Consider the following 27,867-nt stretch of genomic DNA (forward strand, 5'->3'; position numbering starts at 1 on the left):
GGGGCAGTGCAGGAGGGATGGACAGCTGGGGAGGGACCAAGGGGACCTCCTGGGGCTGCCAGTGCTGTCGAGAAGTATCAGCTGTGGGGTTTGTCAGTCAGTGCTTTGCGTGTTCAGAGAGGCACAGACCAGCCCCAGCTCTCCCAAATCACTCAGTGACACCCTGCAGAGCAGGCCCAGTACAGGACTTCAGGAGCAAATTGCTCTGAGTCATCTCAGTTCTTCCCTATTCTTTGTGTTCTGTCTTATTTTCACTATAGGGTCAAATCAGAAAAATAGTTACCAACTGTACATATTTTCAAATTAAGACAATTTCTGAGGGATTATAGACAAAGAAGAGGTATGTGTGTGCTTTCTGGCTTTACTATTTGATAATTAAACTGCATATGCCACAGTGCTCTGAGGAGAGTAATTAGTGCATGGCATAAGAAAGAGTCTGAACAGGAGCCCTCAGAGGTGAAGTGAATATGCACATCCCAGGAAAACCACTAATCATGTGCATGAAGCACTTCTGCTTCTGGTGAATGCAGAAAGTCTCCTTTTTGACTGGGTTATTTTTATTCTCTGATGAGAGGAGCACATTGGGATACCAGACATGTTATCTGAAGCTTCTGTGCCACAAGTAGCCAAATACAGCATGTCAAGTGTATTGGTATGAACTGGTGTGTAATCTCAGGATCCAATCCTGTTTTTTCAAAAGGTCTCCTCACTTCCACTCTCCATTTTGGCAGAGAACTAAGAAGACACTAATAGTAGAAGTGCACAGACAGACTGTTTTTAAATGGCAGGTTTATTAAAAATGTTCTATATCACAAACATTGGAAACATACTCAGCAGACTTTATTGTAACTGAAAGTCCAGTAGACAGTGGAAAGGGAGTAACTGTTCATGTAGATCAGCCTCTGGATTATGAGAAATAATGAGGCATTTTTCACAGCAAACTCCTCACCACACCCTATTATCACCCAGCATCCTGGGGTTCCAGTTTGAGCTCAGCCTGCCTTGGGAAGCAGGACATGGATCATGAGCTTGAGCTTTGAGTTTGTCCATATTTACAGTGGAACAGCCTACAGGTTACAGGAGAGGACACATTAGCACCAGTGCTCATGGGTTAGGGCTCACATCGCCTCTGCCACTGCATGTGCATGGGTCTGACTGAACTGAAGAGTTAGGTTAAAAAAGGTTAATAAATCTGGCACTTGGAAGGCAAACTGTGCTCTGCAGTGACCTAGGAATTCTTTGTGTATCACACCTGAATGCCTGGCTCTGGAGGCTGCCCAACAGAATTCCCTTAATGCCCTTTAATGCACAAATGCACACTTGGCTTCCCCTCTGCTTGGAGTGTTATGTAGTGATAGATGTAACCCCTTGAGACCAGGAAATCAATGTGATTTTCTTACTGCTGTTCTAAAGCTAAGCACAAACTCTATATTTAGCAAATGTTAGACAAAATTGGTATTTTCAGCAATTTTGGTGAAACATTTTCACATAGTAAAAATTGTACATAAATACAGTGTTCATAATTACTGAGATTCACCAAAAAAAAAGGCTTTGATTAGAAAATCAAAAAGGGTGAAATAGAAAAAAACTTTTTTAAAAAAGAAGCCAAAGGAGTCAAATACTAATTGAAGTCAAATGAGTGCAGAATAAAACAGTAGCTGTCCATTAGTGATTTTCTCAGTATTAAATCTTCCACCTACAGAAGCCCATGTCTCTCGCGAGCCGTGTGCCTGTCCTGACGTTCACAGCTGGTCTCTTGGCTCCAGTACAAGCAGGGTGGCGATAATTCCACGTGTTCCTGTTCAAGGCAGAGAGTCCCTCTCCCAGCTGTGAGGTAGAGATGGGTATCAGGTCCCTGGGTGTGAGACACCACCGAGTGCAGCCGTTACACGTTTGTTTCTAGTTCATTTATTTCAATAGTGCAGTGGTCCTTACTGTTGGATTTCTTAGTGTGATTCTCCACTGGACTTTCTTCTTGCTCCACTTGTACAGGTATGTGGTGCTGAAACCCTTTCCCTGTTTCTGGTCCACGGGATTCATTCATGGTCTTCACGCAGCCATTCCTCTGGTAGGCCACAATCTGATGGACGTTAACAGGCTTAGTTTCACAGATCAGTGGCACCTACGTGAAAAGCATTAAGATCTGGAATACTGCCACTGATTGCTGTATACAACAGGAAGGGAATTTTTACTTGGAAAGCCTGTGGGCTGCTTTCCATTCTCCAGGATTATCTGGAGCCTCCACAGACTTCCAGGACCTGTTTCTCATATACACTAAGGCATCTTTGCACCATCTGCACAAAGGGAAAGTGTCTCTGCGTAAAAACACAAATTCTGTCACAACTCTGATTTATGCTCACAGTAATAACTGTGTGCCATTGGCAAAGTGATAGAAGGAGGGTAAATAGAGCCTAGAATTCCAGGGCTAAGGTCACAAGGTACGGACTCTCAATGCTGAGCTTTGGGCAGTGCTTGCTCTTTAGTGCAGTTACTGAGATCACTATGTCACTTGTTGTTGCCTTCTGCCCTTTATCTAACCCAATAAACTGACACCTGTCTCTTCAGTTTGCACCGTTTCAAAAGAAATAAAGAGGATTTTATTCACAGATTCATAGGTTAAATATTGAAGTGTTCTTTAAACCAAACCAGATTCTGATGGAGAAAATAAGACGTAAATACTGGCAGAGAAAAGACGTGGCCTTGCAGCTGAGAAAATATGGCCTTTGGGTATTCATTACTAACTGCACAAATTATGCAGCCAAAACGTATGGCAGACCAGCAGTATATTCTAATACAGTTATAGAGCATGATTCAAAGAAAAAAAATCTCATCACAGATGACTAAATAATCCCTTAGGAGGGATTTTATATTATTGAAACATCTCTTTTTAGGTTCTGCCTGAGTTCTAAATAGAGCAATGAAATATCAGGAGGCCTGTGTTGTGCAGGAGCTCAGACTACACTTCTGGCTTTGTAAGGAACGACATACAAACCTTACCAGCAGGTTGTGTGTTTAGGGGGTTTGCAGCTGGCTGTGTGTGCAGTCCAAATATTCAGGTCTAATTATGTCATCAGTAATTCCTGCAGGAGGACACAGCCTGTCTTTCCATGTACAACTTGAAAGAGTAGGAATTTTAAATGAATGTTGCAGGAAGGCATGAGAATGGGATTGACCAGAATGACTGTAGGATGGGAGAAATAATGGTAGAAATAAAACTAATAGTGTGAAATACTACAAATGATGCACAGAAATGAAACACACCATGTGAAAATTAGTTATGATGAAGAAACTTTCTTGTGTGAACTATTCTGTTGTTACGGAAGAAAGGTAGTGAGAGTCTGCCATGAACTGAAACGACTGGAGATTAGCACCTCCAAACATCATGGGCTTGTGGAATTAGGAGTCTCCTTTGTCCAGGATTTGAAGGAAGGGCATGAGAAGGAGTTCCTGTTACAAGGAAGGACTCAGTGCTGCATGCCAGAGAGGAAGGAGAAAATGCACAGGAGTGGAAGGAGGAAGACACTTCAGAAATAAGATACAGAGAAAGGAAAACCAAAGATGTAAGGAGGGACTTGGATTAAATGTAGAAGGCATGAAGATGCTTGAGAATGAAGTCTAGAAAGGAGTAATGTGCTTGTGCTAGTCTGGAAAGAAAATTATTGCAGTGGTGGTTTCAGATGATGCTGACACAGAGGCTGGAACACCCTGGGGAGTTGTTTTGAGTGAGCTTCTTGATTATGGGTATACACACTCATTGATACCTTTACCTCCCCGTCCACACAAGTAGTCAAGGAACATTTGTCACCCTGCTCTGCTGCTGGTCACAGTTTTAGAAGAAGGACCATTACTGGCCAGTCAGGAGTTGGGTCCTGAGTGTGGGACTCGCAGCTGCAGCACCACATGCCATGGCAGGACAGCACAGCAGCTTCCCCTGCTGCCAGCCCCAGTGTGCCACACACAGCTGGCTGCCAGCCCCAGTGTGCCACACACAGCTGGCTGCCAGCCCCAGGGTGTCACACACAGCTGGCTGCCAGCCCCAGGGTGCCACACACAGCTGGCTGCCAGCCTGGGCTCCAGGGCTTTTCACATGGCCTCAGGGAAAAGGATCTCCCTCCACCCCATGTGCTGGGCAGCACTCGCCCAATTCTGTCCTGTCTCTGAAACACCTTTTATAAACCAGGTGACCCAAGTGTGGGAGCTGACAGGGTCTTTGCCACAATATGGCACATGCTGGCACACCCTGGCTCATGGCATGGTTACCTCGTCACCATCTTTGATGAACTCCTTCCTGCAGATGTGGGCCATGATCCCAGCAGCCAGTGCGTCTCCCAGGACATTGATCATTGTTCTGAACCTGTCCCTGGAAAATGAAATAGTTACGGTGAGTTGTTGGCTCTTTGGGGGCATTCCCGTGCCTGCATCACTGCCACAGTTACAGCTGAAGGCCAGTTTTGCTGGTTTTATGAGATAAAAAGTTTAGAAATGGTAGTAAGGAGTTTGGCAAGGGGCAGGCACCAGTTACTGAGCAGCTCATCTGAGTTTGCCAGCCCTTTCTGAGCTCAGTGTGCTGTGCTGCCACTCACCTCACTCTGTAACTGAGTTAACTGGAGCAGTGATGCCTCCCTACACAGGCCTGATTCGGCACCAAAAGGTGTAACAGAGCAGGCCACGACTGCAATGCTGTTTGAGTTTACATGTTAAGGTCCAGTAATGTGCCCTGATTTGGAGCCTGGTGCTGGAAATCTCATAATTCACTGTAAGTAGAGGCCAGCCAGTACAACCAGTACCTTCTATCAGTGAGCAAGGTCCCAATCTCAGCAACCAAAATGCTGCTTAAGATTTATTGTGTTGGTAGAATGTGCAGAATACAATCAAAATTATTTAGGAGATTGCTACAGAACTATGCTCACAACCAAGCAGGCACTGACAATATTTAAATCATGTTCATTCCTGAAAAGGCCATAGTGGCTTTGGCTCCTGTGGTGGCTTTGGCTCCTGTGGTGGCCGTGCAGTGGCTCTTAGAGATTCTTCATCTTCAGTTACCCTTTCCAGTTTAAATTTTTATGCTTGACACTACTTTGTATATATACAGTTTAACTATTTTTCACCTATGCATGTATGGAATTTCTTCCCTGTTTACCTTCTGCCCACTGTCTAAAAAATAAATTTATTAAAATACAGCCTATAAATCCACAAAAGTAAGTGGCTGTTGTAGGCAAGTGCTACACTGGAATCATCCTGGAATCTATTAGTTAAAATTGATGAGATTTCAAATAGACGATGCAGCTTTTAATTCTGAAATCACATCTTTTCCAAGAAAAACATATACATCTGAAAACTGTGTCATATTAGTAACCTAGTTTATAAATGTAGGTTATAAAATGGAGGTTCAGAAATCACCAGATGTTTGGCTTATTGAAGTCAGTGACAGTCCAATATCAACACTGCCCGGATTTCTGATCCTGTATCTTAATATAGCAAAGAATTGAAACTCTGTGCTGATTTTTTTCAACCATTTTAGGCAGGTACTTGGTGCATATAAATGTTTATGTAGTTGCCTGTTCAATCATCATGGAAGATCCTGCATGAAAGCTCATTTGTGTGTGTAGTTCACCAAACTGTACATGGAAATGCAAGTAATTTCAGCACTAATATTCCACAGCCTACACCAGGACGTGGTTGTTGACTCCAGGCCCCAGCCCTGCACTTGTTTGCTCAATCCATTTTTTCTAATTCCTGCTGTTCCGATTTTGGGATTTGCCATGAAGAAAATACGTTAAGCAGGGAAAAATAGTGTTACAGCACATACTGATACATGTTCCTGTTACACACTGACTTTTTTTTTTCTTGGTTAATCATCAAATTAACATTGCAGTGGTATTTTGGATTTGGATGACATTATTAAAGATGCAGAGTTTTTCTCTCGTGTTTAATCAGCTGAGAAATATTTTGTTTTTCTTCTTTCCGTCTCTAAGCACTACCTAAAAGTATGAGGGTCACATCCATGTTATGGCTACCTAAAGGAGCTGTAATACCTGCAGGGCATAGTAATGGGTATTTCAGTCTTGTGAGAGCAGCTAACCAGCCTTCTTTAAGCACTCTTCATACTCCAGTACTTCCAAAACTAATACTGAAAATATTCATCATGTCAACCATGTTGACACTTTGCATCTGCAGGCTCTTGAAACCACCAAGTGCCGAAATACAGAAAAATACTTTTTGTTTGAAAGGTCATCTGCAAAAGACAGAAAATTGGGTCTGTTCCTTGCTCACTTTTTTAATACCATCTGGAACTATAGCCTGAAAAGTTTTTTCTCTGTTGTTTTGAAAAGTTGTGTAAGACAAAAAGAAGCATAATTCCCATATACACTGGAAGACTTACTGGAAAAACTGAAATGTTGATGTTGCAAGAGCTGGGCGAGAACTGAGCAATATAGAGGGAAAAGGCTATGATAATACACTCTTAAAATATTCATGCCACACAAGACTCATGGCTCCTATTGATGTAATAATAATATTCTATTATACTGAACAGGAAATATTTTTTCTCAAAATTCTTCATACAAAAAAAATAGGTGGCTCCAAGTTTAATTAAATAGGATCTAAAACAGAATGGACTTCCAATACATTTTTACCCAGAACCTTCATGTGATGAAACTCCATTGTATTAAATGAGATATATTTTATATAGATTAAATAAAAAATAATTTGAAATCAGAGCAGAATTGCCTCAGGATCTGTGATAAAATAAAGCTTTTATTAGTCCTAATGCAGTGCATGGCAAGTATTCCATTCAGGCTGACTCTGTCATGGCTCCATTGCCTGACGATCTTTTTAGATAAAAATAACTCCAAAGTTTTCCTGGGATCTGACTTAAGACAGGTACTTTGTTCTCCTTCTTCAGCTCCCCTCCTGTAAATGAGAGGATTGGCCACTGTCCTCTTCAGGACAATCCCATCTATATAACAGCTGATGTGGTGACCCTTTCAGCCTTTTAGACTAAATGAACTCCACTTCCTCAGCCTTTCCATGCAGGTCATATTTCCAAGCCCCATCCAGACTCTCTCTCATTTGCCCATCTCTTTTTCAATATAACGTCCCCATCAACAGAGTATTTAATGAGGCCACAATACCATTTCAAACAACATAATCACTTCCTGTACCTTTTATTTGTCTCTGTATTACTACACCCCTGGAGACCATGTGCCTTTTTAGCACAGTTGCCGCAATGGAGACCTCAAAAGCTGAATGTTACTTACAGTGCCCAGTCCACAGCAATTATCAGGGTGATGTCGTCTGTTGGGAGCCCCACGGAGGTGAGGACAATGACCATGGTCACCAACCCAGCCTGGGGGATGCCTGCAGCTCCTATGCTGGCAGCTGTAGCTGTGATGCTGCCACAAAGAAAGGAAGGAATAGGCTTTATCAGTGACGGGTTACTCTGCAGGAAACCACACCGTGTTCCTACAGGAGCTTTCCTAAACCACACTCCTTCCTACACAAGCCCCTGCATGGAAGTGCCAGTGTTTTGTGGACAGAAACCAGGTGAGGAGCAGCAAGAACAGGCCAGACTGTCTGCCCAGGGCTAAATTCACACCTTCAACCCCTGCAGCCTTGGCAGTGATGGGGCAGTTCTGTCACCTCTTAATACCAACAGTGCAGAGCAAAGGGCCCAGCCAGGCTTGGGTTTTGTCAGGTCCTCGTGGCCATGGCAGCACAGGGCACTGCATCCCACCAGTCTGCCAGCACTGCCCATCTCTGCGTGCCCAGAGCCCCCAGCAGGCACTCTGGAGTCAGCACGGGCAGGGCCTGTGCCAGGCAAATCCTGCCTTGGGTGTCAGTCCATCCCGGAGAGCTCAGGCAGAGGGTGAGGAGGCTGGGCCAAGGTGAGGGCCCTGCACAGCACAGGGCTTTGCATACTTGGATCTAAACTTGAGGCAAGCATGAATGTGATGCACATCTTCAGTTTCTGGAAACTATTTTCACTTGACCTTCACACCATTTTTTCAGCCAGGCAGACAGAACTGAATGGGAGACAAGGGCAAGAGTGGACCTGGCAGGCTTAACGTTTTCTTTCATAATGTTATTTTTAGGGGAGGGACTTAATTCCTTTTTCCACGAGCAAAAGTGACTGTATGTGTCCATTTCCACCCACACAGCCACTTCCAAGAGCAAGGCCATCCAGCAGAAAGACAAAAACCAAAGGCTGACAGTTGTAAAAGGATGACAGAATGTGTATACATGGATAATCTACTGCATGCATCAGCCCAGAATGCTGGAGCTTTTGGCAAGCAGTTAAATCTCATCAACCTCCTATGGAAAATGAGGGTAACAGTATTCACCCATATGGAAACTGAGACACAGAGATACCCAGTGTCTTGCTTACAGCTGTACAGTGCACCAGCACAGCAGCATCAGTAGTTCTAACTGGAGCCCTTTTCTGCAATAAAAACCCCCAAACATTTGCCTATGGGTGTGACGGGGAATGAGAGAGACTTAAAACCACACTTTGAAGAAGTTGACTTGCATGGCATCCTAGTAGTGTTGTGATAGAGCACAGATAGACAGGCAGGGGCAGACACTCAGTAGCTGAGAGAGATAACTATAATGAACATTAAAAGCTCTTGTTAGTGTTATGAACTGACTGGCTGATCAGGGCTGCTTCTGCCTCTTAGGGCAGTTCAGGCCAGAAGGTCTCATGACTTAACTGGGAGCAAAACCAGGAATGTTGCACAGACAGGCTCGTCTGCTATTCCATTTCATTTTCACCTTAATGTAGATGTTTCTTTCTATAACATGCTCAGATGAAGGAAATGGGATCTTTACTCCCTTTCTCTGCTACACCTTTGCTTTCATAATCACATTGATGGAAACTGTCAACTGGGATTTTACAAAATATGAGCAAAGTAGACTGGTTATTTTTCTAAAACTTTTTCCCCTCTGGCAAAAACACCCTGGCACTCAGAATATTTGATTTTTAAATCTCCAGGACTCAAAGCATTAAGATCTGGGGCAGGTTTGGTCTGTAGAATAGAGTTTGGCTTAAGCTATTGAAGGTACTGAGTCCACCACGATTTCCTGTTTGCCTTCTTCTTTTGTAAGACTTTCTTTTTCTTTCTTGGATTTTTTCCAATCCTTATTTGTATTTTCATTCCACTGTTTCACTTCTGTGTGGTCCTTGTGTACTAGCACTTAAGATGGGGAGTGAAAATAAGAGAGAAAATAGAGTTCTGCTCAGAGACAGCTAGAACTTCCCTTCTTCCATTTATCATCGCCCTCCTTTGTTTTTAAAATTACTGTTCTTTACTTCAAAGGGTATGTAATGTCTGCTCATGCTCTGGGCCGTATTTTGGGATCACAGCCTAAAAAAATCTCCAAATTCCAAATCACAAAAGACTAAATTTCAGCAGAGGGTCATTCCAACAGAGCACGAGCCTGAAGCAAGAGCTCATATGGGCACGATTTATTTCTTTTTCATCTGGTCTAACCAGGCCTTGCCAGGAGCCCATTACCAAACCTCAGCTGTCACGTGGGCTCAGTCTCAGGACTCTGTTCTTCTTGCCATGAAGGTTTTCAGGTCCAGCAGAAGGTGGGCAAGGCCCAGCGGTGTAAATGGGGCAGCAGTGAGGTCAGTGGGTGGGTAGATAAGCACATCTCAAATGTGTTGCACAAGGCTCTGACTATGAGAAATGTTTTTATAATCATTTGTTCCCTGCTGGAAACCTACAGGTTTCAGTCCCTGTGGAATTCTTTGGCAGTCACTGGAGTTATTCTGGCAATAATTGTTCATCTGGATCCTCTAGTCTTTTGGATCCATTACAGACCTTTCAAGGATGGAGTACACATCCATAGCACTCTGTACCCACTGAGAGCATCGTTGTTTATGAAGTTTTCTGCTTTAACAAGCACCAGAGAAGATGTTTCAAAAATCATCTGAGTGATATGATGTATTCATGAAAACCTGCCCTGATAGTGGCACCTGTTCTCCTTCCCTCTTCCCCCTAATCCTCCAAGAGCTTCCTAACACACTGTTCCCTGTTATCTGATATAGGACTTCTAGTTTTGCATTTTTTAACCTTTTCCTCTCATGTAAAGATGCAAATCAGACTTGAAAACAATTCTGAAGTTCAAAATACAGTTTGAAACACCAATAAGAGAAAAATGTGCCAATCCCAAAGTGATCAGTGAGTTGCCTAAAAGTAAAAGCTACCCAGTCACCCTCCAACAGCAGCACATTTCCTGGTGCCCACACACATCTATGGAGCAGCCCCAGCACAAATTCTCTTTGTGCAGTCCCTGAGCTGTGCATGCCTTAGAAACAACCACTCAGTGAGGAAGGGATGCCCCTGGGGGTACCTGATGGTGATGATCTGCCCGAAGTCCAGCTCGTAGTTGTTGACCTGCGCGATGAAGATGGCGGCCACGGCCTCGTACAGCGCCGTCCCGTCCATGTTGATGGTGGCCCCCACGGGCAGCACGAACCGCGCGATCCGACGGTCCACATGGTTGTTCTCCAGCAAGCACTTGAACGTGATGGGCAGCGTGGCTGAGCTGCAACACAGCAGGGGAGCACACGCTAGGTTGTCTTTGTTCCTTGGGAGGGAATGAGTTGTAGCAAACCTTCTGCAGGCAGGGGATTACCTCTAGTAAGTGGGTATATTAAACTTCTTCATTCAGGCAGTTATAATATCTAATCAATATTTACTTTGTAAAACAAACACAGCAAAACGTAACCCCCCAAATAGAAGATCACAGAATAGAATCATAGAATCGACTGGATTGGAAAAGACCTCTGAGATCATCAAGTCCAACCCTTGGTCCAACTCCAGTCCCTTTACCAGATCATGGCACTCAGTCATTGAGATGTCATTTCTCTCTTGGGCACGACTGTAATTTTTCACACAGTCATTTGTGAATGACTGAAATTCTCTGTGTCTTGTTTACCATAAAATATTCATAAAACAAAGGATGAGGATGGAGCTCACAGATAATGTAGAGCTGAACACCTGGTGTAGCTGCAACTGGGAGCAGACCAGGAGCACTTCTAGGGATTCTAACTATAGGCATGGCCAAGAATCAATATTTAACTTATTATTCATTGTCTTCCTTCCCTGCAGCTACTTCAGCTGTGGAGAGTTACTTGCTTTTAAAGACAGTCTTTCCTCAGTCATTTCTGTAACAAACCCCTGTCTAATTTCTTTGGGGCAAAAAGAGGAGAAAAAGATAAGATTACAAGTCCTTTTCAGCTTGCCCACACTCTGACATACCAGAATATTAAACCTTTTCTGAGAGCTGAGCTGTGAAGTGTGCACATTTTAGCTGCTTGACATGTTCCAGTTTGGTAGAGATGTGCACAAAGATTGTGCAAAACAATCCCATAATACAAATGGCACAGCCAGCAAAATGTGTATCTGTTTCCATTGTTGTAAACAGAATGTGTGACAGCGTTTTTGCAAGAATTCAACTTTTAAACCTGTGCACTGTCAGGGTGTGTCTTTCATTTGAATTTTGTGCTGTAGAAGTGAAGTTTCTAGGGCACATGACAAGGCAATGGGTTTGTGGTTTGTTAAATACCATACTAATAAAGAACACAGGCAGAATGTAAGTGCAATGGTGCTGAAAAACATTGTGCAAGATCCTGAAAGAAAACAAATTTCCAGGTCAGAGACTTTTGTGCCTTCCTAGTGCAGGCAACCACTGCAGAGTTTCACTCAAAATTGTGGCACTGCATCTTGGAGCCAGCGAACTGTCTGTGCTAACTGACCCTACTGAAAGGCTTTCCAGAACTCATTGCTAGATGAGAAATTAAACTTACTATCTAGATGTACCCCAGTCAATTTACACTAAAGTTGCTTTTATGTGCTTTGTGTATTCTCCCTGCACAATCAGCTGTTACTGCAGGTCATGTCAGAAATCAGCTCTGCCCCCTCAGCCTGCACCGACCCGGTCAGACTTTTCCAAGTCTTCTCTTACCATGTTGCTGCTTTACATCCCTGATTACCTTCAGCATCTCTTTCATCTAAATGAACTTTCCCTGAATACAGGTGACAAAGATGATTTGAAGCATCCCAGGAGAGGTTGTCTTGTTCAATGATGGCTCATTTTTACTCAAAATGTATCATCTGACACATAACAGAATAATACATGTCTCGTTTAAGGCTTTGGCTGTTGGTGACTTACAGGTGGCAATGAAATAAAAGTTCCTACTATAACTTTTGAGTTATATAAATATATAATTTCAATATTATAAAAAATATCAAATAAATAATTTATCTCTTCACTTAAATTAGATGAAGTTTGTTTTCTTGAAAGCTAATTCATTTAGTGTTAAACAGTGGAGCAGTAACATGAAAGGCTGACATTTAGCATTTATTAGGAGGAAAAAACACTCTAAAGTGCTGATCTTAATCTGTTAAGTCTTTTAAAAACTGTCCCAAAGCTGTCAGGCGAGAAATATCTTCTCCCAGCACCAACTATAACAATTAAAAATACATTTTCAGAGTCTTATCTCAATTTTGGGATAAAATGCTGCAGCTGCAGGGACTGAGCATAAGCTAATGCTGGATCAGGCCAAGCTGTTACCAGTGTGAGCCACAAAGACAGCCAGTCACTGGGGAGGAGCAGCTGTTCAGCCTGCTCTGTTTATCTTATCATTCAAATGCATTTTGATATTTGCTCCAAAAAATCAACAAACTGATCTCATCTCCCTTTTCTAAATCTGCCTTTAATTTACACTCTGAAATAGCCAAGATTTTAGCATTTCATAAGCAGCAAAACCCTTGAAAAACTCGTGGTTTATAATTTGCCTTCAGAGAAGATGAAAATTGTTTCTTTTGATGGGATGTACCGCTGAAAAGATGCTGCTTTAATTCATTAATGATATGGAGAGATGACCTAGAAAAACAAAATTCCCTCTTGCCATTGGAATGAGGAAAGCTCAAATCAAGAAGAATTTTGCCTGTAGGCCAAGTGCTGCTTTTTCAGAGTGGTAAGAAGTGACAAGATCAAGGGGGACATGGGGGGACAAAAGCAGTGAGTGAGAAACCCCCAACTGTGCAGCCTGAGCCCCCAGGGCTGTACTGGCTGCACTCCCCTCACTGAGGCACTGGAGAGAATCCTGAAAACTGGGATTTCTGGAGAAATGTAGGGACACTGAGAATGGGGTACAGAACCTTTTGTTAAGGGAAATGAGTTGAAATGTTGTTCAGAGTCAGTAAAACCATTGCCATGAGGTGGCTGCTTTCAGGCTCCCCTGTGGTACATTCTTGGGCTTTGTAAATGGTGTTTTTGCTTCCTGTAGTTTGATTTTTAGCTTTGAAAACAAGCTTTCCACAGGTGCAGAGTATCTGAAATGAGTATCAGCACACTGATCTGTGGTTTCCTTTCTATCTTTAGATATAGACATGAACTGACACAGAAGTATCTCCAAGAAACACATCAGTATTCTTAAAACCAACTCTTTGTTCTCCTCTAAGATGATCTGAGCATCCAATACCCACATGATGAGTGTTATATAATGCCCCTGTGGCAAGTCTGATTTAACCAAATACACATGTGTGGACTGTCAGGAGAAGCAGCTCTCCTGTCCAGCCACAATTATTTGTGCATGTTCTTTTGGCAGCAGCTCAGTTATGTGCAGTATCCATTCCTTTCCCTGTAACGAAGGTGAAAAGTTCAGCTCTCTCTAGACAAGGCACTGCTATTTGAGCAGAAAAACATTAAAAACCATGTTGGGCCTGTGTTGGATTTGCAGAATATTCACACTCTTAAGAAGGGACAAACGGAGCTAAATCCATCAAACATGTCCAAGCCCCAGATCCGTGTGTTCAGAGCTGCTCCTTGAGATTCACCTTAGCTTTGGGAGTAGCTGAACTCCTATCACTAAAGATACTAAATCTGGTAGCAAGTCCTGCTGGTGGTTCTTGACAGGCTGAGCTGCCAGGTGGTGCGGGAGCAGAGCTAACCCTCTGTGGGCCTATAAGTACGTCCTTATTCCTTGCACAGCTGTCCCCAAGCACTCGATATCCCCGGAGAAGGGCTCTCCTCTGGGCATCAGAGCCCAGGGGAGCCAAAATCAGCACAGGCTTGTGAGGAATCTGCATTGCCCATGGAATCCCTGCTGTCAATGGGCACTCACTTCAGCCTGGGATAAGGAACTGGGGCTGAAAGAAATCTCAGGTAAGGATTGGTTACCTTGAAGAGGCTCAGCAGAGACAGACACTTCCCTGTCATCAGTTCTGCAGGCTGAGGGTTTGGCTTTATAGCTGTGCCTGATGCCTGTCCAACTCTCCTTCCCACACAGCTCTGGGGCTCCTTCCTGGGAGGAGCTGAGTCCCAAGGTGAGCCACGGACAGTGGTGTGGTGGGAGCTGCCCACAGGTCCAGCTGTGCAGTGACAGCCTGTGATGTGCAGGTCTTTGAGAAGAGCTGGGTCACATTTGCTGGACAGTGTGCATGTTCTTATGCTTGGAATTGAGAGGAAAAATAACTGATTTAAAATTTCTGAAACCTCCCAGTGCTGTGCTGACAAGTAGTAATGTAACATCAGCACTCGTGTGTAGAACCCCGCATCCCTTCGCAGATCTGAGTGTGTATTTTGGTGACTACATGTCATGTGTGACTTTGTTTTCTTCCTGTGATTGATGTCACAGGCACTGGAATATTTCTAACCCTGGAATACAACACAAGAAACCTGGACTTGACATGTTATGAACTGCAAAGAGGCACTTGGTGCCTCTAAAGTGGATTGGTAGTCTCAGGGTTACAGACAAAGTAAGAAGATAAGATCCAATGAAGAAACAATGAACTGCCTTGATAGGACTGGGAGATCCCTGTTTAAAAAAGCACAAGCCCTAAAAGTTTCCAGACCAGGAAAGGATTGGTAAATTGGTGATAAAATAAAAATGCAATGGGGAAGCCAAATATAAAAAACTAGGAAAAATAATGTTTTTGAAATGTGCTGATCTCTCAAGTCTTTATTAAACCCTCATTGTTAAGGTATCCATACTCATGGAAAAGTTGGATATTTTTGTTGCTTTTTATCAGACGAGAAGAGGAAAGGACAAACTCTTCTATAGATGCTAAAGATGAAACAAGGACCAAAATTTCCTCTTTTATTATTTTCCTAAAAAGAGAAATACTCAGATTAGATTTTTAGGAAATGTTATCACCTTTTAGGACAAAAAAGAGAACGAATGGAATGACAGAGAATAAACCAGCTGAGTTGTCAGCAATAGAGTTCTTCAGAAACAACTCCTAGAGGAGCAAGGCAGATAAAGTGTGTCAAATGTGAGCCTGATGGAGCATTCCCAGCACGAACATCTTTGAGTGCAGAATTAGCATCCTACTTGAATCTGGGGATGTGACAACACCCCAAGCTACAAACTTTTTATGTTCTAATAAAAGAAACTTGCTTTAATTATTTAACCCAAATTAGAGTTGAACCATCACCCAGCATGTAATTTTTCTTCATTTTGTATTTCACAGTGTGTTGCTCTTTATAGGTCATTTTGGGGCAAACTGTTATGTTTGCAAACACCTTGTAAAACAAAACATAGTGGAAAGCCAGTCCCTTCTGTACTCCAATAATAATTCCCTCCTCTCCTCTCTTTTAATCCTGTACATTCCTGCAGCCACAGATGTCACGGAACTGTGTTGTCTATTGGCTACACAGAAATGTTATATTGTCTTTCTTGCCTCCACTCCATGCAAGGCAATTCCAGCCCTTTCAAGCACATCTCACATGCCAGTTTATCCATGGTGGCAGTAATTCCATAACCAGTTCACAGGCTGTTTCCCATTGTCACTGTACCTTTGTTCAGCCACTCTGTACATCCTCCCTGGAAAGGATGCAAACTGTTATTCCTTGAGCAGCACAGCTGAATCCTTTCCCAGTGCTGGACAACAGCTTCCAACTATTCTTTTCTTAATGTACCAAGAAACAAAGACTAAGAGGAGTATAAAGGATAAAATGTTTCCACATGACTGAAATAGGAGTTTCCAACTAATATCAAAAAATGAAGCCTGGACAAACTGTGTGTCCCTCATATATATTAACTTTGTACAAGCACCATTTTTCTTAATGGAAAAAGCCTTATTTCCTTTCTAGTACTCTAAGAAAAAAGACATTTTTGTCCAGTACTTTTCAAACTGAGGGAAAAAAAGGTAACAAATGTTATTGTCAAATGGCTCCTGCAGAACTTCCAAACGTGGAGAGACGTGTTTTTAAAAATACCAGTGAATTGGGCCCAGCCCATTGTTCAGATACAGGTGCTCCTGCTCCACTACAGCGACAGGGAGCTGCTCCCAAGAGCAAATACTTCATTTCATCTGCCTAGGAACTGCCTCATACCTGGAGGACGTGGCCAGAGCAATGAGCAAGGCTTGAAGAATCCCTCTGATGAAGACAATGGGGTTCTTCTTGGTGATGAAGAAGTACATCATTGGCAGGATGAAGAGCCCGTGCACCACCAGGCCACACACCACAGTGATGGCATAGAAACCCAGCTTCTTCCCAATGGCTGAGGGGTCATCCATTTCCAGGATCTTGCCAGCAATTAGGAACACAATTCCAAAGGGAAAATACCTGAGCAAAAGGAAAGTCATTATTAGCAGGCAGCTCCCTTCCATCGAACAGTGAGAGCAGAGCAGTCCCAGCAGCCTGGGGGGGTCCTGTTGTTCTGGCAGAACAAGTCCCTCTCTCACAGCAGGCACTGGGCTGACCAGTCCTTTGTGTGGGCACTCCCCAGCACAGCTGGGTTATGGTGCTGGTCAGGAACCACCTGAAAATCTTTTGGTTCAGAAGGCAGCTCTAACTTCTCAGCTTAAGGCAGGGAGGTTACGGGAAGAAGAGGAATGAATCCTAAGCTCTGCTCATGTGTTTGTGCTCATAATAACCCTTCATGGATTTTAGCTGGAAGCTGTTAAGTAAATGTTTATGTTGCCTTTGGAAGACAGAGGAGAAACATCAACATACATTGGACATGCTCTTGGAGTGCCTGGGAGTTTGATTTGGGGCAGATGAACAGGCAGAAGAATAGTTGGTTTCTGAACCTATTTGGACAGGTGTTTTATGAAAACTGTTGTGCTTCTGTGCACAGCTACATACAAAGCCATGGGTGCCAAAAGAGTAGATTAAAAGGTAGCTGGAAATAAAGGCTGAGCTCAGCTGGTAGTTTTTGCTGTTGTCAGTCCCCTGCTGTTGCTCTGATCTTTGGGGCAGGTGGGCTGGCAGGTCTGGCTGGGCCTGCAGCAGTGCTGTAAGGGCTGGAAGTACCAGCTGGAGTGTCTCATTGTGCTTCTCCTCTGTGTGGGCTGGGTGGATTATAATCCCTCTTGGCATGCCCCAGGATTGGCAGTGCCCTTAGGGCACACAGCACACCCCCACCCAGCTATGCCATATTTTGTTATTCGGGAGTAACATCGAGGGTGCCCTTCAAATTGACAGTATGATCCAGGAACAGGATATGTTGCATCCTCAATTTGAGGCCATGCAAAACAGGATCATTCATCTTCATTTATTTCCCTGGAATTAAGTTTGGGAGGTTTTTGTGCATTCACTTCTGTTGAAATTTTCTTGCTCTTTTAAAAAAATACTGATTTTCTTACTAAAACAGTAACTTACCAAACAGCAACTGCCACAATCTTCATGACAGATTCATTCAGACACTGGCAAAAGCTGACCAAGGGAACGCCACTGTTCCCCATCCTCCCCAACATTATACCTGCAATCAAATCAAATTCAGGTTCAGCTTCTCAGGTGCCTTCACACAAAGTCCCAGTGCTTGCCCTCCCTGCTGTAACTCCAAGTGAACCAAGTGGGAAATGATGGGATGAATGTTGACCTTCAGGCTGTACAGAGACATGAAAGTCTCACCTTGACTGTGGGGGAGCCAGGCCCACAGCCCTGTGGCTCCAGTCAGGCTCTCTTCCTTGGGAGTTCGCTGGAAGTTTCCCTGTGGAGGCACAAACTTCCCTGCTGCAGGTTTAGCCCCTGGTAGCAATCCTGTGTCCTGAACTATCTTTCATAGAGCACTGAGAAGGGTTTGCCTGCTCTGAGTGATCCATGGGAGAAAAACAGAAACATTTCCCAGCGCAGGCTCTGTCTCTGCCTCAGCCCTGTGTGCTGTGTACAACCAGACAGCACCCATGGGGCCCTTCGGAGGCAAAGCCAGGCTTTGAGGTTTGCTCTGGCAATGGGCAGTTGGTAATGAAGGCTCCATCTTATTTTAATAGTTATCTGTCTACATAATTGCCATCAACCTTCATAATCAGTCAGGCTTTGCAGATCTGGGGAGGGTAAGGAAATGCAAATTTATGGGAAAAAAGACAAGTTGCTATAAAGACTAACAAGTAAAGAAGAAAACAAATAAAATCCATTCATGTGCACCCAGTGCTCAGAAAGGAAATGAATACTGGGGTGTGTCATCTAACAGTGTATTCTCCAGGCAGTGTTAGTTTCCATTAATGGCATATAAATAGATGACATTGTCCTATAGTTAATTATCTGCCATCCCTCCCCTAAAGGATTGTAAGTGATGGAGTTAATTGCTCAAGGTAGCACTTCAAAACAGACTGCACCCAGTGAGACAGCCTTTGAGGGGAGCTGTGTAGGGGCACAGGGGCGGCCAGGGGGGTGTTGCTGCCCCTGGCTCTGGGTGTGCCCAGTCCTGGCTCTGGGCAGGAGCCTCTGGCCCCACAGCTGCACTGGGAGCCACGTCTGCCTTGCAGGGCAATTCCCTGCTGGGGCAGGGAGGGAGCCTGTCAGCTGCTTTGGCCAGGGATTGCACAATAATAGGGCATTCAAGATGTTTGTAAGTGTGTTAATATTCATCTCAGCTGTAAAGTTCAGGTCAGAAAACAGCAGTCTTTCATTAGGCATGTTGCTCGTGTTGGAGGACATTAAATGGGCAGTGGCAGTTTACAAGAGTCTCATTTTCTATATCTGTATAATGCCAAAAAAAATACCTTTTTTAAAATTTTACAGGAATAACTGTAGTTTGCTCTTTCCAACACTGTGCTGCCCAGGCATGTGGGTACTGGGGACACAGACTGGGACGTGGGAAGGGCTGGGCCTCCTGTCTGCAGGACGAGTCCCAGGGCTCGTTTCAGAGCAAGCATTTTCCTTGTAACGAATCAATAATGTGTGCTCCGCCAAGAACAGGAAGGTCAGGTGTCTCAGTGCTCACCACTGCCCTCAGGGCTGACAGAAATCCCTGTACACGGTGTGAGCAGAGGCAGTGGAGCTGATCACAGCTGTGTCACAGCAGGGCTTTACACCCTGCCTGTCCAATACTGCCCATTTCACTGCATGCCTGGCAAGGCAGGCCAGTCCTTCACACACAGGATGGACTCCTGGACGGAGATCACTAAACAATTCACCTCCTGCTTCAGGAAAAGTCACTTTGCTCAAGTCTAAATGCTTGCCCCTTTATGCTATTATGCTGTTCAAGGACCTTAAAGAAGCTGTAAGAAGAATTCATACCCATCCAAGTTCTGTTTTCCTCTGGTGTAAAAAGATCTTTTTGCAAATAAGACTCAGCCAAAGTGATCAAAACTTGCAAAGCACCAAGGCCTATATAAATTTCTTTGTACTAAAGAGAAGCTTGAGAAGGATGCTCTTCTTTCATAGAGGTTGAAGCCACATGTCTTCTGTCTCATTGCTTTCATTTTGGGGAGTGGTCCAGAAAGCTGAAGCAGGTGATGAGTGCTTGGCTGCATCCTTTGTTCAAGGGACAGACTGAAACAGTCCCCAAGTTCTGAGGTGGGTTTGTGGCTGACCCAGTCCCAGGTTGTGCAGCCAGGACTGTGCTGTACATGACAGTGCTGGGACTGTGTTTGCTGTGCATCAGCCAGGAGGAAACCAGCTCTCAGCTGCCTTCTCTGGAGCCCCAGCCCAGCAAGATGAGGGGACAAGCAAGAGTCACACAGTCAGTTCTGGGAACACAATGAATGATCCTCTGTGCTCAGAAGGATAAAATTGCCCCTGGTTCTAATAAGTACATGTAGTTAATTCATTCACTCATATCCAACATTCTGGCTGGAACAGTGTTTGTGGTGACATTATACTCTGGAAATTCACTATAAAACCCTACAATCTGGGACACAGCCAGTTTCCAGCAGGGTTGTGTATGGAATACCATCCATATCATCCATACCATCCATGGAGAAACTAAAAAAAACCAGAGGCAAATCTGCTAATTCAAGGCTTGAATCTTGACCCCTTGTGCTGGTATGAAACATAATAAACACAGGCAAAGAGGTTTTGCTGACCAGATTAACTTCCAAGAATAAATTTACATAAGGAAAATTTGATCAGCATTTTCTTATAAAAAACATCAGAACTTTATGATTAACTAGGACATGTTTGTTTAAATTTCTTCTTCCAAATCCACAAACACAATATAACACATATGGCACCAATGAGTTCCTCCAGCAAGTTAAACTGAATAAACAAGCCACACAGAAGCTCTTACAGTCCACTGTGACAAGCTGCTGGATGGTATATAAGTCTCAGCATTGCAGGAGAGCAAAAAAGAACCCAAGAAGTTTCAATAATAACAAATAAGATCCAGATTTAAAGCTCATAAACCACTATATCTTCATAGCTCACTTACTCAAGGCATCCCTGAGGCTCGTTATCTGAGTTGGGCTCTCACAGTGCCAGTCATATTCTCACTAATCTTGTGGAAAAACAGCACTAAGAGTGGTCAGGACAGCAGACAGGGCAGGTTCCAGGGCTAAGGTCATTTTCTGCCTGGTGAGGGGAAGTTCAGCCAAGGAGTTGGTCTGGGACAGGTTTCTTTTTGCCTCCAGCCCCAGGGGTGGGACATCCAGCCAGGAAGCTCAGCCAGGGGTGGCCCAGCCTGATCCCCTGCACCACCTGCAGCCCCTTATCCTGTAAACCAGCACCTGAAGCTCTGGGCATGAGATGTGTATTGACCTCACAGGCTTTGGAAAGAAAGTGTGCTATGGACTTGTTTATTTCTGAATTACTTGAAACTTTGTCTGGGATTTTTCTGCTCTCCAGAGAGTGGAACAGAATGCTGGCAAAGGGGCCACGGGTCTGACCTGGCACAGTAATTCCTGCCTTCCCTGGGCACACTATGTCAGTGTTTCCTACAGCCAGCAAAAAGCGATCCCTAAGTAAAAGCTCCAAATAATGGAGAAAAAAATAAACAATAAAAAAGTCAGTGTACGAACCAAAACAGAACTGAATGGAACAAAAGTCCTCAATGGCTTTGAAAATTTGTCTTTGGAAGGCTGGGCACACAGGTCTGTAACAGTCTTCCCTTTTTCCCCACAAAGTTTAGATAGAAACAGATAAAAAGCTGAATTAATAAACCAAGCAGTCCAACCCCAACGTTTTCTCTCTTAAATGAATACTTAGATTGTTACAAACCAAAGATGTCTGAAACCTACCCATTGTGGCAGAGAATATCACAATCCCCAGCACGTTCATGCCATCACTTGTGCCTGGCTCTGATTTGTAAATCACTTCAGGAGGGGGGGTGATATCCAAGGCAAAGTTCTGGACATTGGATCCATTCTCATCCTGGACTCCATAGATTATGATGCGATGAGTGGTGCTTTCCGATGAGGCTTTGTTGGATTTAATGATGGGAATACTCCTGGTGCGATACTGAAAGAAAACAAAACAGTTTTTATTCTAATATCCCAGCAGGAATTATTAGTTTAATGAGACCTCCTAAGTGCTCTGTTTCTGCATGTTAAAGGGACAAGCATGAAAAGAATGACAGCTCCTGTCCCTCTGCTGCTAAAATGTGTAAAAGCAGTTGAATTTTTGGAAAAGCATAACAAAACCAGAATTTCCTCTGGTCAGACCCTTGAGCAGCAAACACTTTGCCTCCTGGCAGAGCTGCTTCCCTATAAGACATAATTGGGAATGACTCCCTGCAGGTTCTCAGTGCCCTCCTCTTTGTCTTACCAGAGCAGGGTTTCCATCAACTATTCCCCCGGATGAAATAACTACAGCCACACCTCCTGCTCACCCTGAACTTTTAGATGAGGTTTTCTGGCTAAATTACAATCTGAGTAATTAGATCATTCACAAACATGCTCCTTTGTTCCTTTAATTGAAGGTGGTGTCCTGTTCTTCCTTTGTGTGGTGTTACTGGGGGCTCCTACAGACACTGCAGCTCTGCTCAGGGGGAGGTGGAGCTGACACAGGTGTGCCCTTCTCACTCCAGGGAGCACTTGGTGCTTCTTTGTTTTGCCTTCCCATATCAAGGCTGCTGAGGCTGCTGGAAAGGGCCTTGTTAATTCCTAACTGCTCCAGGTGCTGACAGGATCTGAAGCAATATGCCATGTCTGTGTCTGGATTGTGTTCCAAAGGATACACATTCCATCATGCTGCTCATCTCTTTCATCAGGAAAAGGAATATAGCCACTTACCTGCTTGAATGTGGCCTCAACAAGATTGGCTGGGAACATGTTCCTAAAAATGAACAAACAGAAGAATAATTTCTGTGGAACCAAAACCAACTTCTGTTTTCAGTGTCTTGGGCCTCCCATGATAAATCAGGGCTGGAGGGTGCAGAGCTGCTCGTGCCATCCAGCTGTGCCCGAGGGAGCAAGGCTCAACCCAGAGACAGCTCCTCAGAACTCAAGTCCTGGGACTTGTCTCGAAATACCTGGACAGACACCCAGGAGCTCCAGCCTCAGTTTGTGGCTCTGCCACAGTCTCCTTGTTGTAACTGGGCCAATATAGTCACTATAATTCCCTCCCCCATCTACTGACTGGGGCATGGAATATTCCTTTATTCCATATTTTGTCTTCCCTACTTAGATAATGAGCTGTTCAAGACACAGTCAGTGTTCAGGGATGTGTTCCTGAGACCCCTGGGTGCTTAATCTCCCTTAGGACTTCTGAGCACTCCAGTGAGTTAACTCATAAACTGTAGTACCCCTGATACATTCTCACCACTGAAATGGTAAGTGGTGTAAACTTTGCAGTGGTTTGGTCAAGGAAAGTTTGCCTTCTAAAAGGAGGATCTCACTCCTGATTCAAAGAGTTGAGCTTAGAGCTGTACAGTCTCTGCTACATTTTACTCTAATATGGCTCAGAGAATTCAGAGTGAGACCCTGAATGAGGCCAACAGCTCCTTTTTGCTGAGCTACAGAGGAAGACAGTGGCCAAATGCTGAGAGATCTGCAGTGAGACACTTAATTCCAAAAGGGGCTCTATATGTCACCTTTTCTGACTTTCTCTGTGTCTCAGTCTGTAACAATTCACCCAATAATATCTGGAGCTAGTTTATAACTTCAGAGTGAGCTACATTCCTACTTTGCAGAAAGACACTCAATCCTAATTTAAAATGGAGAGCACACCCTCTACAGGCTTCAAAGAGGAATCAAAATATAATTGGGCAAAAAATCTAAAAAGCTATATATTTCCATACAGCATTTTGAGATCAAGATTTGTGTGATGATTCTGATAGGATCATTTTCAGGACTGATTCATTTCCAACCCTAAGCTTCTGAACCTGGGGGCAGAAGACAGTGACAGCCCATGACCCAATTAACTGCTTTCGTATACATATGAAGGGAGAAACTCCTGAATTCTCCAACAAAATTACTTTTAATTCAAAGTCCTGCTTAAGCCCCCAAACAGAGTAACACTGAAATAGATGTGCAGAGCCTGTTCTTGTTCCAGAGAGAGTTGCTATGTACAAATCCAGCTAAATGCAGGCTTGATGGAGACATTGTCCAGAGCTGCTATCCTCTCTGCACCAGCAGCACATCCTGGCTGCTAATGGAGTCTCTGGGCAGCACTGGCTTAGGAAAAACAATGTTTTTCCTGTTTTAAGGGCTCAGAATATGACATTATGGTCACACTTAAAAGTACAAGGTAGATGCTGCATCAGTAGCATCAGGCACTGAGAGCAATTGCTACAAAGAGATAATTATCCCTTTTAGGTCAAAACAGAGGGAAGAGGATTGAAGGGTAGCAGTGCTGTGTAATGATTGAAACAGAAGACTGACATAAGATGGTTTTGTTTGAGAGCAGATGAGTCACAAAAAGGCACCTTAGGTAATTTGGGTACAGCTGGTGCAGTGGGGCAAAGTTACTGACAGCCAAGGGATGAGGTTGATGTGCAGCACTTCAGTAAATCTTCTTTGGCTGTCCTGACCTTCCCTCACCTCAGGGCAGGTGAGACAGGTCAGGTTACCAGGCTCCTGCAGGCTGACCTGGCATTCCCAGGGGATGGCAGTGGGCTCTGTGCTGTGCCCTGCAGCATCTTCCATCGTACCAGCCCTGGGTGAGAGCCCAGTGTGGTGGGGGTTGTGCTCTGCAGGGACAGGAGAGCAGAGGGCAGCAGCTCTGGCCACACAGTCACAGAGACAGGGACCTTCAAAGGCCATCTGGGCCATCTTTCCACAGGAGGGGAAGGGAAGTTCTAGCCAGGTGGGGGTTGGTCTCTTCCCCCAGGCACTCAGCAACAGGACAAGGGGGCACGATGGGCTCAAGCTCTGCCAGGGGAAATTGAAGTTGGAGATCAGAAAAAAATTCTTTCCAGAGAGAGTGCTCAGGCATTGGAATGGGCTGCCCAGAGAGGGGGTGGATTCCACATCCCTGGAGGTTTTTAGACTGAGATTGGCCGTGGCACTGAGTGCCATGATCTGGTAAAGAGACTGGAGTTGGACCAAGGGTTGGACTTGATGATCTCGGAGGTCTTTTCCAACCCAATCCATTCTATGATTCTATGAGGAAATGATCACAAGTGGGCACTTGGTGAAAAGAATGCTGTGTGTGCACAGCTTCATTCCACTGGAAGGACTGAGCTGAAGAAATGGTTACTGCTTTGCTGTGCTGCATAAGGGAATTCTGCTTCCAGATAGTTAGAGGCTTCATTAATCTTAAATCACCTTTGTTTTGTGATTTGGGAAGATGGGCTGAAAGGTGCTACAGGAGTGCACAGTGTCAGTGTGATGGTTGTGCTCTGAGCTGCTGTGAGTGTGTGAAATATTCCAAAAGCAGAGATCCACCCTGAGGATTCCTGCACAGCTCTGAACATGCACCTCCAGTAGGAGCTGTGGCTTCACACAGAAACATGAATTTAATTGCTGATGGTCTCCACTTTCTCCCTTATAGTCCTAATTAGTAGAATTAGGAACAATTAAGACTGCTTGAGAAAGGAAATATCATATGGTTAGTAGCTAGATTAAATGTTAGACAAATTTGTAGAGGATTAAAGCATTTTGTTTCTTTATCATTCTTTATCCTGCAGGAATTACAACTACCCACTTAATACTAGATGCTGGAATTCTCCCAATGTTTTTTAATATATTATGCACTGTGATCCAGTCTTTGAGACCAGCCTTACCAAAGTTACACAATTTATCCAGTGAAAGGCTGACCTGAATGTTTTTGCCAGAACCTCGGCTTATTTTTTATTTTAAGCTGGTTTACTTGGATTGAGAAAATCCAGTATTAGCCAAAATTGAGTTTTGTTAATTAAAAACATTTAAGAGAGCAATTGGTAGATGAGAATTTGAATGGACTAAAGACAAATAATGAGAAGAAAGTATCAGACTGTCACCCAGAGCTGGGGGATGGCTGGGAGGGTTTGTTGGCTCAGTCAGGCCTCCTCAGGAACACCTGGAGAAATCCTTCCCTGAGGGATCTGTTTGCTGCACCTTGGTATTCCCAGCCATGAGCTGGATGTTTGGCAAGGATTTCCTGGGAATGTTTCAGAACAAGAGACTGAGATGAGAGTGGTAGTGGAGGATTTGAGTATTAGTGTGTGCCTGAGGTGGGAGGGCAGGTGGAGCCTCTCAGCTGCCAGCCCGGCTGCACCAAGCCAGGCACCTGCACTGCCCAAACTCCTCACAGAATTGCAGCAGTGTGTTGCAGCCTGTTGGTCTCTGCCCACCTCTGTGCCAGGCACCCAGCCTGCCATCACACTGCCCCTGCACATCTCTGCCAGCTTTGCTGCAGCTCTGGATGGGATGGAGATGCACCCGCATGGATCCGGTACCAGTGAAGTGAGGCTGTGTCTCTGCCCAGAGCAGGCACTGTGTGTGTCACTGACCTGCACTGAACCAGAGGTATTGCAGCACTCACCAGGCAATAATTCAGACTGAACTAATCATTGCTGTCACCACCTCTAAGTGCTACTGTGATTATTCAGTTAGGAAAGCTAAGCAGATCAACCAACTCTAAAGTTCCAGCATTACTTTCAGATTGCTTCCGAGACACAGCACACAAAATAACAGAGCAGGAAACCTGGAGTGATCTGGGATTCATTTCTCTAGTACAAGCAACATTGTCTCCAGCCTCAGCTCACAATTCAGCATTCCTAGCAGAAATAATTTCACATAATAGTAGGGAATTAAATCTAGTGCATAACAGTGAGCGAGGCTGGTTTCAAACGTAGATAAATTTAGGTCTAAGAGAAGGATATGGTTGTAAAACAGAAACTGAGACATAGGCTTTCTGGTGACATAAAAAATTAACAGCTAAATCATAGAATCATAGAATCAACCTCCAAGATCATCAAGTCCAACCCTTGGTCCAACTCCAGTCCCTTTACCAGATCATGGCACTCAGTGCCACGGCCAAGGTCACCTTAAAAACCTCCAGGAATGGGGAATCCACCCCCTCTCTGGGCAGCCCATTCCAATGCCTGAGCACTCTCTCTGGAAAGAATTTTTTTCTGATCTCCAACTTCAATTTCCCCTGGCAGAGCTTGAGCCCGTGCCCCCTTGTCCTATTGCTGAGTGCCTGGGGGAAGAGACCAACCCCCACCTGGCCAGAACTTCCCTTCAGGTAGTTCTAGACAGTGATGAGGTCTGCCTGCCCTGAAAGATGCTTCCCAGAGCATCTTCTGCTTCAGGAACTCTGCCAGACAGGGCAGGAGTGTTGCACACAGGCTGAAGGGTGACTGTGCAGGAAACTTCAGTGCCAGGTCAGTGAACGTGCTGCAGCCCTGAGCTGCTGAGCCCCGGCTGGCACGGGGTGCCCAGCCCGGATCTGCTGTGGCAGCAGCACACACGCTCTCTGATCAGGCTCTGCTGCCATGCACGGGCTCAGCATTCCACCAGTGCAGTTTGGAGGCCTTCCCCAACTCTGTGTGGGATAAGGGGATTCAGATGGAGATGTATCCAGTTAAAAACGTATGTGTATGGAATATCAGACGACTATGACAGTGTGTTCTGCCCTTTGGTAGCCATGGATTTTGAGAAAATCCAAAGTGCTTGTATCAGGTGTAGACAGCACCTGGTGTGAGCAGCAGGTCTGAGGGGGCAGCTCCCCAGAACACACAGGATTACTCAGCACCTTCCCACTGCCAGAAGTAGGAGGTCCTCTTTCCGTCCCTACTGTCTCCCAGCAACTAACCTCTGAAGTAACACAAGTGACCATTTTTGCTCCCCTAAATTTCAGCTGCTTTAGGAAGCTGAGTTGTGCTAGGAAGTCACTTTTCAGCTCAGGCGATGCCTTGGCACTGCCCCCAGGACATGGGAGCCCTCTCCCTCTCTTTCAGAAGGTGGCTGGCTCTGGGAACTACAGGAGTGATACAAACACCAGCATTGCTCAGCTGTGTTACTGGGATGAATTATCCCCAGAACATCAGCTTGCAGCTACTGGTACTGCAGCCCATTCCATGTCTCCTGCTTAACTTCTGTTACGAATAACAGACCCAATTCTGGTTACAGTAAAACCACTGAGTCTCTGAAATACTCATTCTGAGTCTAGACTACAGCATCTCTTAACTCAGGGCATTCATCTTTAGCAGATCTCTTCAGTAGGAAATCAGGCCAGTGGCTGTCGCGTAGGAGCAGCCCCAGGTACAGCAGATGTTTCCTTGACTCAGAGCACCCATTCCCTCTGGCACACTGAGCTCTG

At 44.5% G+C, this 27,867-nt stretch overlaps 1 protein-coding gene across 2 annotated transcripts in view; it reads right to left on the reverse strand.

Annotated features, from left to right (window-relative positions):
• Positions 1-777: 777 nt before the first annotated feature.
• SLC1A7 (solute carrier family 1 member 7) overlaps positions 778-27,867 on the reverse strand; it is a 49,088-nt gene continuing 21,998 nt past the window's right edge. The window contains exons 4-11 of one of the 2 annotated variants that reach the window (XM_071565367.1): positions 22,413-22,455; positions 21,420-21,639; positions 17,623-17,722; positions 16,351-16,584; positions 10,357-10,551; positions 7,260-7,394; positions 4,261-4,360; positions 778-2,080 (exon numbers count right to left, since the gene is read on the reverse strand). In XM_071565367.1, the coding sequence (XP_071421468.1) occupies positions 1,886-2,080; positions 4,261-4,360; positions 7,260-7,394; positions 10,357-10,551; positions 16,351-16,584; positions 17,623-17,722; positions 21,420-21,639; positions 22,413-22,455 (1,222 nt within the window). In that variant the 3' untranslated portion in view covers positions 778-1,885. Of the gene's footprint in view, positions 2,123-4,260; positions 4,361-7,259; positions 7,395-10,356; positions 10,552-16,350; positions 16,585-17,622; positions 17,723-21,419; positions 21,640-22,412; positions 22,456-27,867 lie in introns of both variants that reach the window. The other variant, XM_071565368.1, reaches the window with a different exon arrangement.

Source organism: Pithys albifrons, chromosome 10, assembly GCF_047495875.1.
Source record: "Pithys albifrons albifrons isolate INPA30051 chromosome 10, PitAlb_v1, whole genome shotgun sequence".
In the NCBI taxonomy this organism is placed as follows: Eukaryota; Metazoa; Chordata; class Aves; order Passeriformes; family Thamnophilidae; genus Pithys; species Pithys albifrons.